Raw genomic sequence first — 15,526 nt, 5'->3', positions numbered from 1 at the left:
TTGCCTCAGCTTCGCACACCTACCTTCCCGGGCCCCTGACATGCACTGGAAGCTGGTCCGGGCCCCACAGGACCTTGGGCCAGTGTATAGCCACCCCTACTCCTCACCTGGCCCTGCACTTCTAACCACACCTCTTTCTGTGCCATTGGGATGTCCCCCAGCACCCAGCTGCTGTAGCACCCACTAAGAGGAAGGTACCCCGAGGCACACAGGGGCCACGAGGCAGAGATGTTCTTCAGAGGCCTCTGGGATACCATGCAGAGGGACCACGTGGTGGCCGCCTCCTGCTTTGGGGTCAGGAGAGTGATCTGAGCCAGGCCCTGTCACAATAGCAATGTGTGAAGACTCAGCACGTAAAGTTTGCCCAGGGTTTGGGCTCAGACAGGCACCTTGTTGTTCTGGTCTGGGTTCCTCAAGAAGTTGACCCTGAGACAAGGATTTGAGTGAGACAAGGAGTTTATTAAGGTCATTGCAAGAAGCACCAAGGGACAGTGGAGGTCACCCAGGGAAGAGAGGGGAACAAAGGGAGAGAGGATGTAGTGTAGGGGAGGGGTCGGATCTGAGCTGTGGGTAGCCAGGGCTCGGAACCCTGGGGATCCCTTGAAAGTGCGCAGACAGGTCTCAGTGTCCTCTCCCTGGGAGGGTGAGGAAGGCCAGCTGCGTGCCCACCAACTCCTGTCTGTCCTGAACACTAACTCCCAAACCCCACAGCCTGCCAGCTGCCCGGGAACAGAGCACCCCCAAGGCAAGGCCAGGGGCCGGGCCCTCTGCAGGATCCCTCTGAGGTGGCCTGACCCGGCAAGCTCCCAGGTATGAATGGGGCTCCACAGCAGCTCCTGCTCCAATCTCAACATTAAAAGCAGCAGTCATCTCAAATGGACCCTTCTGGTTAATGCCTGTCACCCTTGGTGTGTACCCTGCCCAGGCACTGTTGGCCATCAGGGGTGCTGCGGTCAGCATCTACCCTCAGCACATGTGGGTCTTATCCCAGAGGCTGGCCTTGGGGCCGGAGCCTCCTAATCTCAAGTCCCAGCTCTGGCACTTCCCACCTATGAGAGTAGGTGAGTGCCATCCTCCATCTGGCCCTCAGTTTCCTGAACTGTAAAATGGGGACAGCAGCACAATGACTATGGCCTCAAAGGTACTAACAAACCTTCCCTAACTCAGTCACTTACAATAGCAGTTATTTCTTTTCGTGAGCCAGGAGTTCTGTTGGGGATCAGAGACCCAGGGTGGCTCAGCTGTGCTCCGTGTGTCCCTCATCCTCTTGCTGGGATGAACATAGGAGTCCGGGTGTTCATGATGATAGCAGGACAAGCGGGACCCTGCCAGGCCTCGGAAGGGCTGGCCGTGGAACTTCCACATCCTTATGTGGGCATGTCCCATGGCCACTCATAGTCAGGGACGGGGCAAATGTGCTGTGCTTCCAGGGGACAAGGACTGCAAAGGGCGTGGACTCAGGCAGGGCTGAAGACCCAGGCCCATTGATGCAGTCTGCCCTTCCCCCTCCCCTGAGGTGCTGGAGTATGTGCACAGGAGCATCCTTTGTAGGCTACAAAGTACTGTGTGTGTGTGCAAGGTGAGGTGCTGGTGAGGTCCTATGCCTTCTCCAAGACCACACTGCCTTCCAGGTTTCGGTGTTACACGTATGTGATCCACTGTCTCTGAAAATGGTGATACCCCTTTGGTATCCCAGAGGAAGGGAAGGGGGAAGATATGTGTTCATTATGCAATACCGTTCACGCAAATCCAGCAGAGTCTCAGCCTCCACCGTGTGTCTTGGGCAAATTACAGCCCCGCAGCAGAGGAGGAAGGGGAGAGGCAGGGAAAGGCAAACTCCCTGTCTCTCTATTCACCCTCTGCCCTCCCCTTGTCTAACCAGGTCTGGGTCTCCCTGACTCTACAGAGAGGTAGACCAGAGGTCAACAGCAAATACATAACTAAAAAGTAATAAAATCAAGTTTTGGGGCGCCTGGGTGGCTCAGTTGGTCAAGCGTCCGACTCTTGATTTTGGCTCAGGTTATGATCTCAGGGTCATGAGATCGAGCCCCATGTTGGGCTCTGCACTCAGTGGGGAGTCTGCTTGAGATCCTCTCTCTGTCTGCTTCCGCCACACACTTGCTCTCTCTCCCTCTGTCTCTCAAATAAGTAAAATATCTAAAATAAATAAATAAATAAATAATAAGTTTTAACTTTGAGCTAGCTAAAGGCCTAAACTCTTGACACTGAATATTGATATAACTGGAGAACCAGCCTCTCCATTCCCCTTCCCCCAATGTACAGCTCCCCTGGGGCCCCATCCCTCCACTACCTGGAATTCTCAAGTAACCAATATGTCCATCTCCCTGATTTATCCAATGCCAGGGACTTTGCTCCATTTGGGTAAGAAGTAGAGGAAATTGCATTAGTCAAGAACATTGTTGTTGTTGTTGTTGTTGTTGTTGTTGTTTTCTCTCCAAAAGCAAATACTTTGGGGCACCTGGGTGGCTCAGTGGTTGAGCATCTCCCAGACCGGAATTGAGTCCTGCATCGGCCTCCCCACAGGGAGCCTGCTTTCCCTCTGCCTGTGTCTCTGCCTCTCTCTATCTCTCATGAATAAATAGATAAAATCTCAAAACAAACAAACAGACAAAAAACCACAAATACTCTGCAAAAGCCCTGTTTTCAAAACAGATGAAAGCAGAGCTACCCTGGTTGAGCTGGCAGGTGGAGACGAGACCCCATCCAGGCCCGTCCTGCCCGTAGCAGACACTCAGGCTGCACAGGGCATGGTTGGAAACCGCTGCATGTGAGCGTCCCTGTGACAGAAGGCTGTGAGGGCCCTTGGGCCCCAGGGCCCGGGAGACCAGACTGTGTCCAGTGACCCGGAGCAGGCTGAGGCCTGAGCCACTGTCCCGGTGCCCTAGTAGGTGGCCGGCCCGGGCTCTGACCCCACCGAAGCCTCAGAGCCCCCACCTATCTTCTTCTCACAGGCTGATGCTAAGATGGTGTGCGACGTGGTGAGTCGGATGGAAGACACCGAGCCCTTTTCTGCAGAACTGCTTTCCGCCATGATGCGGCTCTGGGGTGACTCAGGAATCCAGGAGTGCTTCAACAGGTCTCGGGAGTATCAGCTCAACGATTCTGCCAAATAGTGAGTGTGTCAGTCCTGGGAGGCCGCCAGCAGGGCACGGATGTGGCATGGAAAGGGGGGGCACGCAGGGAGGGGTCCTTGGCGAGTCAGAACTGCCGGGACATGTCAGGAAAGGTGTCGGGAAGGAGTGGGAAGGGGCTGTTCCTCCCACCCCTTGGATAAGGATGAGGCCAGGGAAGCAGAGGACACCAGAGACCAGTAGGGCTCCCGGGCGCGGGGCCCTCCACCTCTGTGCCCTGGGTGGGGCCTGGACTCCAGTCTAACAACTTTTTCCCACTGGAGAAACCTGACCCTGTAAGTACAAATCAAGAGCCATATAGGCAGAAAATAATTGACGATTTGTTTTTGTTTCATTTTAGAGAAAATAAGCTTTCCATTGCTCTATCTTTAAAGTTAGCATTTTAAATAAGAATAAGGAAATAAAGAAATAATCGAACATATCCTTTGATAGTGTGTTATAACCAAATAAGGGAAGAAAAGGAGAGATGAGAGAAGGGAGGGGAAGAAAGGGAGAGGGAAGGAGAGGGATGAGGCCACTGGAAGCCAGAGAAGGCTCAAAGGGGGAGAAAGGGAGAGGCAGAGGAAGCGGCCTGTGGGGCTCTTCATGTGACAGCAGCTCAGGCGTCCCTAAGGTTACGTGGCCTCTTTCCTAGATCGGCCCCACATCCCTGGGAATGGTCCGCACTAGTTGGGGACTAACTTCTGTCCTGGAGAGGTTGGGACGACACCCCACTTTTGTAGTCTTGTGCCTGTGGCGTCAGTGGGAGCCTCTGGGCTTCAGCCCATGGTCTTAGGACAGGTGTGCTCCGCCACCGATCTGATCCAGGCATCCTCACCCCCGCTGCTGTCAGGACCACTGCGCCCCCAGGAGACATTTGGCAACGGCTGGAGACACTCTTGATTGTCTGACTAGGGTGGAGTTGCTGGCTGCCGGTGGACAGAGGCCAGGCATGTCGCTGAACGTCCTTCAGTGCGCAGGATGGCCCTACACGGCAAGGAATCATCTGGCCCAACATGTCAGTAGTGCTGAGCCTGAGAAACCCTGGCCAGCAAACCCTGGCGCTGTAGCAGAGGCTAGGGCCCAGAAAATGGCACTTGCTCATGGATGTCAACCACAGTGACAGCTGTCAAACTAGGGACTTGAGTGAGGCCACAGCGTCTTCCCATTTCTGCAAACCTAGACTGTCTACTGGGTGAATGCTAGGTCCTGGGAGTCCAGGTGGTAGGGAGCCAGGCCCAGGCCCTGAGGGGCCCCCAGGGACACCTCGGTGGGTAGGGGTGCGTACCCACTGCTGCCGGTATGTACTCAAATCACTTCTGCAGTGGACCCAGGTCTTTCCCCTGAGTCGTTTGGTGGGGAACAGCTTCCCTGCCCCTGCTGGGCCCCAGTCCAGGGCCTTCCCATCCCTCATCCCCCCGGGGCCATCAAATTGTGCTCTCCACCTAAATTGTTGCCCATTTAATTATGACATAAATACATTGCAAAAACAATTTTTTTTAACACTACAGAGAGTATAAAATTAATAGTAACCTCCTTCTCCCCTTCCAACTTCAATTTTCATTTCTCGGTCCCAGTGTTAAGAACCTGACCCTCCCACCTACCAGAGCATTTAGTGGCCTCCAGTATGGAATCCGAGGAATTCAGTGCACCTGCCTGCCTCCGGTGTCTCTTCTCCACTTCCACCACCAGTTTTTTGCTAGTTAGGGGATTACTTGTGATTCTTCTGGTGGTTACCTTTATAACTTTAAATAAGAAACATGAGTCAATATTTGTCAACTCCCCACCAAGTCAGCTGAGGAAACCTGCCTCCTTCTCTTTGTGTTTGTCCCTGGGACAGGGTCCGGGGGCAGGCGAGGGCAGGAACCCACAGCAGTCAGGACCAAAGGGCCTTAAGCCTTCCTGGTCCAGGCTTTGTGGTCACGGTGTTAGCAGCCAGGTCCCCTTTTCTTACAGAATCTGGGGTGCAATATACAAAACAGTTAACTGGATTTGTTGTGACTGAGAGAGAGGGAGCCCCACAGAGTTGTCTCGGGCTCTAATCCCAGGGGGATGGTGCGAGTGGCTCCCGAAGGCCCCGATTCCTTTACCAACTTCCCCAGCCCCATCCTCACACTTGACAGGTAAGGACAGGGCCCGGAGGGGACAGGGAGGTGGCCCGTGCTGCCAGGCTCCCTGCACTCAGGCCCCTGTGGGCAGGGCTGGCTCTCCCTTCATCCCTGTGAGTGACACTGAGACAAGCCCCAGCAGCCCGGAAGCCTGAGCACATCCAGGCAGGGGCCGTAGGAGCTAGTTCCATGGTTTGGGTAGGGCAGTTTTTCCTCCCGCCCCTGTCTCTGGAGCCCTCCCCTCAGGTTTGCTCCCGTACCCCGCCAAGCCTGCTCAGGCTCTCCACCACTCCTACGGCAGCCCCGTGTACCCCCATGCACCCCCGGGGCCTCAGGCCCCTCCCCGTGTCCTGCCTGTGCCTCCTCTTCCAGTCCACGGAGGGCCTGGCTGGTCCTCTCCTGCCATGTCACCCTCAGTCCCTTGCCCACTGGGATGACTCTCACTGTCTGCCGCCAGCCCCCCCCCCACCCACCCTCTGAGTGCTGCCTCCTCAGTGTCCATGCGGACATCTCAGTACATCTGAGGTCTGTACGTGCCGCCGGGCTCCCAGCTGCCAGCCTGGCCCAGCCTGCCCTGGCCCCGCTCTTCCTCCACTAAGAGCAGCTGCATTACACCACGAAGAGGTGGCTTTCCTGGGTTCTGCCTCCCACATCCCACCTTCCACGTCCCACCTCCCATCGCTGTATCCTGCCGGCATGCAGGGTTGCAACAACCTCCTGACAGGTGTCCCTACTCCCCCCTGAGATGCTCTCCTTACAGCCACAGAGTCCTCATTCCCACACTCTTCCATCAGAGCCTTCCAGAAGCTTCCCATCTTGCTCAGAGGGAAAGCCCAAGTGCCTACACATGATGCCCCACCCTTGCCTCCATTACCCCACTCCAGCCCCAAGGCTCACTACTCCTGCCACAGGTGCGTCCCACCACACCACCCCTTCACAGGCCTGCATCCCAGGCTCCTCCTCCACCACAGGATGGCCTCTGCACCCACTGGCTTCATGCTGGGCACGGTGGGCAGCTCACCCAGCTCCCCTCAACCTCCTTCTCCAGCCACCCTCTGTCCATTAGCCACACTTCTCCAGCTTTCTCCTTACCAACTTCCTATCTCTCCTGCTGACACCACCTCCTGACATGTTCTGTATCTTAATCGTTAACTATCTCACATGTGCGTGCATGCACACGCACACGCACACACGCAAATGTAGGCTCTGGGAAGATAGGGACTGTACTGGTCGTGTTCATTGCCTCATCCCACACCCAGGACAGTGGTACATAGAGTAGGTGCCCCTCCCACATGCTCATCGTCCCCTCCCCTGGCCATGTCCCTGTGTGAGGCTCAGCCAGCATAGAGACAGAGAGCCAGATTTTCTGTCTAAAGGTGGTTTCCCCAGCCCTGGTGTCCAGCCGGAGACAACAAAACAGGGGTCCTTTCAAAACCAGTAAAGCTCCTAAGCAGAGGCAGTTGGAGTGATGCTAGAGGAGCCGGTGGGCAGGGCACAAGGGGTCACGCTCAGAGGGCTTAGGAGGATTGGGAAGGGCTGATCCTAGAAGCTCCCGTGGGCCTGGCCAGGAGATGCTGGGGCAGCCAGAGCTTCCAGGTCTGCTCTGCAGCCTCTGGTCCCCAACTTCCACAGAGGAGAGGAGGCCTGGAGGCCTGTTTAAGGGTACCACTTTGGGAATCAGGTATCTCCAGACTCAAATGCTAGCAGTGTCCCTTTTCTAACAGTGTGACTTGAAGCTTATGCCTCCTACCCTTGGGAATCCCTCATTTAGTTTTATTTCTTGAGGGAAAAATGCTCACAAGGATTTTAGGTAGGCTTGGATTATTGGTTTAAGAGCACAAACCCTCATTGGTGAAGGTATCCCCCCCTTCTAGCCCCATGAACATCCTCAAACTGAGAAACTGACTCGCACATGTCCCAGAGCTAGTGCTGACCGGGAACCTCACATTGTCCTGTGGCTTGGACCCTCGGGGCTCCTCCCCTGTGAGCTGTGTGTGGTCCTCCCCCAGCAGGTGGGGCAGGGGCAGGTGGCAGAGCCAGCCCTGTGAGTCACTGACTCCTCCTTCAGGCCTGGCCCATCTCCCTTCTCCCTGGTTTTCCAGATACCACCCCGCTTTGGGTTCAAACCTAACCCTCACAGATCCCCCAAAGCCTTCCCAGCTGCCTGGCCTGGGTGGATAAAGTGCAAAGACATAATCTGTCTCCAGAGCAAGTGGTATTGTGAAGAGAGCCCCGGTGCCAAAGACGTGGGTCCAGCCACTGCCTGGTTGTATGACCTCTGAGGCGCTCTTCCAAGGGCATCAAATGGGAAGATGCAGTAGACGCCCTGATAGACCCTAAGCAAGTACAGAAAGGTGGGCGGATGCCCAGAGGAAACACTCAAGAGTACTGTTAAGAGGTGGACCTGGAGCAAGATGTCTGGGTTTGAGCCCTGGCTCACAGCCAGGCAAGGTACTTATCTAGTTTTCTAAACTGTAAAATGGTACATATAATTCAGGGAAATTAAGGAAGAAACATGATCACACATGTGAAGAGTAAAATGTAACCATTGGCCACTATTATTTTAAGATGAAGACATGGCGAAGTGGCATCACAAACATGTTAGTCTCGTGTAAGACCTCTAAATGAACCTGGAGCAGTGCACACGGCCCTTGGTCTAAGTTAGAGGCTCTTTGAGAACATGAGGGCTGGGCATAGGCTCCTGCTACGGTGGACACCTCCCACCCTCTGCCCCCAACACCGGTCCTGGGTGAGGTGGTGCCATCGTTTCCGTGGTCAGCACCCAAGAGGTGCTGCCTAGGGTTGGGCTGGCTTGTTCCAGGGCCCTGTGTGTTCCCATCCCCAGCTACCTGGACAGCCTGGATCGGATCGGGGCCGCCGACTACCAGCCCACTGAGCAAGATATCCTCCGAACCAGGGTCAAAACCACCGGCATCGTAGAAACTCACTTCACATTCAAGAACCTCCACTTCAGGTAAGTCCCAGGGAGCCCCCCGAACCCTGATGAGGGCACTGTGACAGGTGGGAGACACCAGCCTCTTGACCTCTTGACCTCGTCTGCCTTGGGGAGCTTTCCACTGGGGACAGGCAGTTCGAGACAAGAAGGGACCTGTCTGTGAGTCTGTCTTCCACCAAGTTCAGGGGCCAGGATGACCAGGGAGGCTTCCTGGAAGAGGCATCCTGGAGGGGGTCTCCAAGGAACAGGGAGGATGTGAGTGGACGAAGGAGGGGAGTCCTGTCCCTGAGTGACTTCTGAGGAGGAGGAGGAGGAGGAGGGAAAATCCCCCTGGTGGCCCCTCAAAGGCCTCCCTGTGTGGAGAGGGAAAGAGGGATGGATAAGCCCAAGCAGTGTCTGTGCGACCTCAAGGACCCAGATAATCTCAGAGCTGGAAGGGGCTCAGAAATCAGCTGACCCACCATCTCTAGGTACATGTGGGGAAACCGAGGCTGTGCCCAAGCACAGAGCACAGCTCAAGTCTAGGAGCTCTGAGTGCCTCAGAACAGAAGCCTGAGGCATGAAGCTGGATTTCTCAGGGCCTCCTGGAGATTGTGCCCCCACCTGCGGTAACCTCTCTGTACTGAGGCCTGAGAGTCCCGGTCCTGCCCCCACCTACCTTCCAGATGTGGTTCCTGGTGTCCGTGGAGCAGGAAGAGAGGTTGGGGATCCCATACCACCTCCCAAGCTCCTGCCTGCTCCCAGACAGGCTGAGGGAGCTGGGGTTCTGTCTCCGGGGCCCTGGGCCCAACAGGCAGCATTGGACACAAGAGCCTCCCCTAAACCTGGGAAGTGCAGCACCGGGCCAAGTGTCTCCAGCTTGCCCCTCTGGGCATAGGGCTGCGCAGCAGGCAGAGTCTGAGCATACGCATGGTGGAGGGCTCACAGAGCCATGCCCCTGCCCCTGTATTTCAGATGTGGAAGCAGGATCCAAGTGGAGGTGGGGGTGAGATGGGAACTCCACCTGCTTCCTTGCCTGGAGCTTACGCTGGCCTCTGCCTGCAATTGTTCTCTGCCGGGAGGGCTTGGGGTCCCTGTACATACAGGGCCAGGGCCCAGGCCTAGGTGGCATGAGACTGACCTCTGACTTCCAGGACATTGGTCCCACCTGCCCACAGCCCTCGTGTTCCCTGGGAGGTGGTGTCTAGAGGGGGAGAGGCAGGTAGCCAGCTGCCAGGAAGGGCTGGCATAGAGCAGAGATGAGGCTTTGTCTGCAGATGCACCCAGGCCAAACCCTAGTCCCACCATCCTCGTTCTTGCCAGGACCACGGGGCCCTCACCCTGTGGTGCCTCCTTTTCCCTCCAAGTAATGGGTGCCGATCCCAGCCCCCCTGACATTCCCCCCCCCCCCCCAGGTTTGGAGTTTGCCGAGACCACAGACAGGAATGGACACATTCAGAAGGCCAGGAACAGGATGTGCACATTGCCCCTTGTGGGCAGAGGGCCTCACAGAGGCATTTATGGGGGGAGCCAGCCGAGGTGCACCCCTTCATGCAGCTGCAGGTGTTCGAGCCCCAGCATGTGAGCGCAGCCCCTTGCCGGGCAGACGGCACTAGTCTGCCCATCAGCACCCTCTCAGGGCTTGCAGGCATTCCCACACCTGTCTACGCCCCACCATCCATGGCCCATAGCTCTCCTCTCTCTCCACCAGGCTGTTCGACGTCGGGGGCCAGCGATCTGAACGCAAGAAGTGGATCCACTGCTTCGAGGACGTCACAGCCATTATCTTCTGCGTCGCACTCAGCGGCTACGACCAGGTGCTCCATGAAGACGAGACCACGGTGAGTGGCCCTGGGCCTGCCCGGCCTGTGACCGCACTCAGCGGCTGGGGTTCCGCCACTGGGGGGCCGGGCCTGCTACTTCTTGCAACTGCAGCCAGGCAGACGCCTCGTGATGCAGGCGCAGGAGAGGCCACGGAGGCCCGCCCTGGCTCAGGGGCTGTGTACAGATGGATGACAGACATCCCTGCAACCTCTGGGCTGCCAGCAGTTAGTGCCTCTTCAGTAATCACAGCAGAGACACAGAGGCCATGGCGCCAGAACGGAATTAAGCAAATCCTAAAAGAAATCAAGGTGTAGTCAAGCAAGAATATATGTAAGACAGACAGCTGTTCTTAGGCCTGAGAGCCCGCCCTGAGCGCTGGCCAGGCTGTGGCCAGGAGAGCCATCTGTGGCCGGCAGGGGCACGGCCGTGGTGTGCTGGTTCCTGGCAGCAGGGTGCAGGGCCCCTCCTCAGAGGATGCAGCCCCGGCTTCCACCTGCTGTCCCCCCATCGTCCTCAGTCCAGGGCCTCGGAGGACGGCCCAGCTGGCTTCAAAGGGAGACCCTCACCTGGAGAGAGGTGCAGCCTTCCTCTGGGCCTACTCCCGGTTCCCTGCCCAATTCCAGTGGCCCACTCCCTACCTCTGTTACCTTTATCTGTCAAAGCAGGGTAACAATAGTACCTTTGTCGGGGGCCATCAGCGATAGAATCACAGGTTGCGCATGAAATGCTCAGAACAGTTTCTGGCACGGCAGCACTCAGCTGCGGGTTGTGGTGTCACTGGCCACTGTCTCTGTTTGTGGGGGGTGTCAGAGCCTCTGGGGTAAGCCAGTGTTGGCATGATGCACCCGTGGGCTCCCTGGAGACGAGCCTGTGGCATCTCCTGGGGGCTCTGGGGTCCTGGCTGTGGGGTCGTGCCCTTGGCATTTGTCAGCTGCTTCTGTGGGGAGCACACTCCGACCCTCACTCAGACCTACACTCAGACCCCGAGGCTCTCAAAGTCGGCACTGAGAGCATGAAGCAGTTTGCAGTCATGGTAGACCCTGGACAAGGTGGGCTTCTCTCTGGGTGTGTCTCCGCCTCGGCCCTGGCCTGTCGCTCCCACAGGGCTGCTGTGCAGATCTGAGAGGCTGTGGGCTGGGGGTGCCGTGCTGTGGGGAGAGACCCACATGGTGCTGAGTCTTGGCAGAGTGGGACTGGAGCCGCCGGCAGGGTGGGTGATCCTCATGCTGCTTTGTCCACCTTGCCTTCCTCTTTTGGGGCCAACTACATCCCTAAGTTGAGTTCCAACAAGGCCCTCTAAGCCCCGCCTTGTCCAGGGGCAAGGTCCTGGGGCCTTGGCTGTGAGCTCTCTCTGGTAACAGTCATCCTCAGTGGCCTCGGCAGGCTGCAGCTTCTAGCTCCCTGGAGCCTGGTGGGTAGACACATACCCTGGGCTGTGCTTGGACCCAGACTCACTGGCCACCCCACAGCCCGGGATGGCTCCTGGCTGCGCCCCCCACCGTGCATCCCTGCACGGGGACAGCCCCAGCACATCTCTCACTGTTCGCCGATGACTCTTTGTTTTTGGAGCTGCTATTCGCTGTCCAGGCAGCCACCTGCATGATTTGGGCTGCACTTGGCTCATCTCGCTCCCTCCAATGCCCAGGAGTAAGAAGCAGGGCTGGGCAGTGAGTGCGATGCTAGCCCAGCCACAGGTTGCAAAGAAAACTGAGAACTGGAGGGTAGGAGGGCCCCTCCCCTGCCACCTGCCCTCCCGGGCATGCACACAGCCTAAACCCAGGTTCCAGGCTCAGCAGCCACAGGGCTGGGCCTCTCACTCGCCCAGAAGCACAAGGGACACCTGTGTGGGTTTGGCCGCCACAAGGCCCCCAGTGAATGTGGGGCTGGTTAGGTGCCAGGCCTTGTGCTCTGTCCAGCCTGGCCAGACCTCTGCAAGCACCTCATCAGCCCCGCTACTGTGCTGGGAGCCCAGCCCCCACACTCCTCGCCTCCTTTTCTTCCTGCCTTTACTGTTCCTCTTCTACCCTCTATCCTCTCTCTTCCTGTCCCGTTTCCGCTGCCCTTGTTCATAAGGGCAGAAGCACAGGACCTTGGGGAAGCCAAGGCCAAGAATGGGCTTTTTCTGGAGCCCTTTTTGCCCCAAAGCAGGCTGCCTCTGCCTACTGGGAAGAGCAGCAGCCCCTCCAGGAATGGGCTTCAGGACATGACAACCATGCACAAAGACGGCTCAGTGCCACGGGGGCAGCAAGAACGATACCATTGCTAGAGAACCAAGTGAATGTCTGTGTGTCTGGGACACGGCAGCATTGGGCAGCTGGGGAGCCAGAAGGGTCTGGTCCAGAGCCTGGTCCCGGCCCCACATCTGCCACCGGGTGAGCATGGGCAGCCTCTCCCTTCTTCCTTCATAAAATGTCCTCAGTGGTTGAGCAGCCTCATGGGCAGTGGTGAGACCCACAGCACCCAGGACTCTGCGCTCAGGAGATGGCTGCGGTCAGGCTGCTCCAGCCAAGCGTGTGGCGAAAGGACGAGCTGTGAGACACAGACACTCCACCCCCGGGAGGCAAGAACTAGACCCTGCTGACTGTCCTTGGTCCTCACACTTCCTCTGTGCTTAGCCCACACGACCCTCGAGGCACTCATGGGACAGCCAAGACAGAGGAGCCTGACCAGGGGGCTCCAGGCCGCCCACCCACCGGCAGGCCGCCCCATCCACTGCACCCTGGCAGCCCGAGGGTTTCGTCCTGTCCTCATGCCTCAGGCCGGTGGCTCCAGCGGCCCCAGGCCTCGGCCTGCCACCACTTCTTCACTGCCACTGTCGTCTCCACCGCCAGCCGGGCCTTAACTTGTCAAACCAAGGCCAAAACCATGAGCAGATTCTGAGAGATGCTCCAAGCTGGGCAGGTATGAAGCGCCTCCCTCCAACCGAAACCACCAGTTAAGAGTTGAAAGCACCAGGTTGTCAGGGCCCCGCCGGGTGACTTTGCTGTGACTGCCTGCCCCGCCCATTCCCACCATCCTCGTCCTTGGTCCCAGGGGACCGTGGCCTCCGCCAGCCTGTGTAGGGGCCTCAGGATGGGCTGGCCTTGACTCCCCGAACCCAAGACTGGTTGAGCCAATATTTCAGTTTTTTTCTCTCTCTTTTCCTCCTGTATTCTGGGTTTTTATCTTTCTTTCTGTGTTAATCTGTTTTGCTGGGTTTCTTCTTGGGGTTCTTCTGGCCACTCTACTGAGAAACCAGCCCCAACAACTGGCTCGCACCCAGAGCCACCCCCGGCCCAGCCGTGGCCCAGCCAACCAACCCAATCCCCTGACTACACCAAGGCCACAGCAAGATCACCCCCCAGACGCTGTCCCCCTGGTGTCTGCTTCCAACTCTGGATTAATTCGAGGATCTCTCCATCCTCGGTTAATGTTTCCCAAAGGAATGTGTGCACCCTCCCACCCCTGCTGGTGAAACCGAATGAGACCCTGGTAGAGAACTGTGCATGGCCCATGGCTCCGTGTAGACGTGTCGGATGGTGGTGCCCCCTGCGTGCATGGTGCATGTCCTCTCTGTGAGCTGGGGCCCATCCAGGGACTTCGCTGGCCTGGGCCAGGGGGCGGGGGACGGGGGGCAGCCTGCCCGCGTGTGGAGTGAAGTAAGGAGCGTGTCTCATTTGTCCTGCAGGTTGTCCCATCTCCATCCCTCAGTGGTGCATTTAGCCACCTCCGTGGGCCTTTCCTTTGCTTGGCGCGCTGTGTCGGTGGCCGTGGGGAGTCGGGTGCCCCGGGCACTGCCAGCCCTCACCTGCCTCTCCACTCTGTTGCAGAACCGCATGCACGAGTCCCTGAAGCTTTTCGACAGCATCTGCAACAACAAATGGTTCACAGACACATCTGTCATCCTGTTTCTTAACAAGAAGGACATATTTGAAGAGAAGATCAAGAAGTCCCCGTTAACCATCTGCTTCCCCGAATACACAGGTAGAGAGCCCCCATCCCGGCAGCTAGAGCAGGAGCCTGCGTCACTGCTTCTGGCCACGTGAATCCCTGAGGGAGCCACCCCGTTACTGAGCCCAGTGAGCCTTCACCGTGCTCTGAGGATGCAGGGCATTCTGTGAGGAAGAACCCAGCACAGAGCCGAAGACGGGCCTCCCCCATCCCCAAGATGTGCCGCTGGGAGGCCGGCTGGGCAGGCGGGCCGCTCGAGTTTCCTGGTCAGGGGGTGCAAGGCTGGAATCTTGGCTCTGCCACACGCACAGGCTGTGTGAGCTCCACCCCTCTGGGGGCCTCGGCTCAGGCATCTGTAAACACAGTATCGGAGAGGTGACAGCATCAGGGTGACAAGGGGCTTAAAAGCGGGGCTTTGGGTCAGGCAGCCCGAGGGTCATGCCCAGCTCTGCCACTCATAGCAGGTTACATAACTTGTCGAGGCTCCCGCTTCCACGTCTGCAAGTTGGGGTTAATCACTGGGATTAAGCAGCCCTCCCTCAGGACTTGCTGTGAGGACAAAGTGAGCTAATGAGCATGGAGAACTTAGCGTGGCAGCGGCCCATGATAAGTGCCCACTGAGCATTTGCTATTACTGTTTTTTTTTAAGACTTTATTTATTTATTCATGAGAGAGGCAGAGACAGAGGCAGAGGGAGAAGTGGGCTCCTCACAGGGAGCCCGATGTGGGACTGGATCCCAGGACCCCAGGATCACGTGCTGAGCCAGAGGCAGGGGCTCAACCGCTGAGCCACCCAGGCGTCCCTGCTATCACTGTGAAGACTGTAACTAACACGTGCTGTAACAGCACCTCCTGCACGGGCTCTTATAAGATACGAGTGGCCCCTTGGCTATGACAGGGCTTCTCAAGCAGCAGAGCCCCTGGGCTCCCTGCAGAGGGGCTAAGGAGGTCAGAGCCACCTCTGTTAATGTTGCCACAGTTTGCCTAACTGTGGGACATACGGACAGCCAGGGAAGGCAGCGTAAACGGGGCCCCTGCACCAGCAGAGGTGGTCAGAACGGCCCAAGTGCCCACTGGCTTTTCCAGATGACCAGAGCCTGGCCAGAGGGGTGAGTGGGTGGAGAAGTGGGCATCCCCGGTCTGACCAGCCCCTGACCTGGAAAGCACAGGGCAGGGGCAGAGTCCCAATGAGGCAGGCCTGTCAGGGAAGCCCCCAGGCCAAACCCTACTTCCCTGAGAGTAGATGTGGGGGGTCGGGGCTTTGGGCCAGGCAGGCAGTATTGTCTCCATTTCCCCAAAGGCCAGGCCCCCCAGTGGCAGGCGAACGGAGATGGACAAGGCCCTCATGCCCCCCAGTCAGCCGCCTTGTAGCCATGAGTTGGGGGTTTGTGGGTCCCACCCTGGGTGATCTGGGCTGTGGCCTGCAGTAGAGCGGAAGCAGGCAAGATGGGCTGGTCACTGAGGCTAGTTTGGAGCTCAGGAGGCCTGAGTGATTACCTGTAAGTCCAGGGACACTCTCCCTCACCTCCTGCCCTGATTTCAGAAGGAGCTGTGGTCTGGTAAGCCCTCAAGGCCAGGCCCATGTGCCCAGGTACCTA

At 57.6% G+C, this 15,526-nt stretch overlaps 1 protein-coding gene across 2 annotated transcripts in view; it reads left to right on the top strand.

Moving 5' to 3' along the window:
- GNAO1 (G protein subunit alpha o1) overlaps positions 1-15,526 on the top strand; it is a 175,316-nt gene that overhangs the window by 146,416 nt on the left and 13,374 nt on the right. The window contains exons 4-7 of one of the 2 annotated variants that reach the window (XM_025447556.3): positions 2,973-3,133; positions 8,085-8,213; positions 9,886-10,015; positions 13,808-13,961. In XM_025447556.3, the coding sequence (XP_025303341.1) occupies positions 2,973-3,133; positions 8,085-8,213; positions 9,886-10,015; positions 13,808-13,961 (574 nt within the window). The remainder of the gene's footprint in view (positions 1-2,972; positions 3,134-8,084; positions 8,214-9,885; positions 10,016-13,807; positions 13,962-15,526) is intronic. The other variant, XM_025447555.3, reaches the window with a different exon arrangement.

Source organism: Canis lupus, chromosome 2, assembly GCF_003254725.2.
Source record: "Canis lupus dingo isolate Sandy chromosome 2, ASM325472v2, whole genome shotgun sequence".
Classification (NCBI taxonomy): Eukaryota; Metazoa; Chordata; class Mammalia; order Carnivora; family Canidae; genus Canis; species Canis lupus.
The sequence above is the reverse complement of the archived record's forward strand: the minus strand, read 5'-3'. Positions and strand labels throughout refer to the sequence as shown.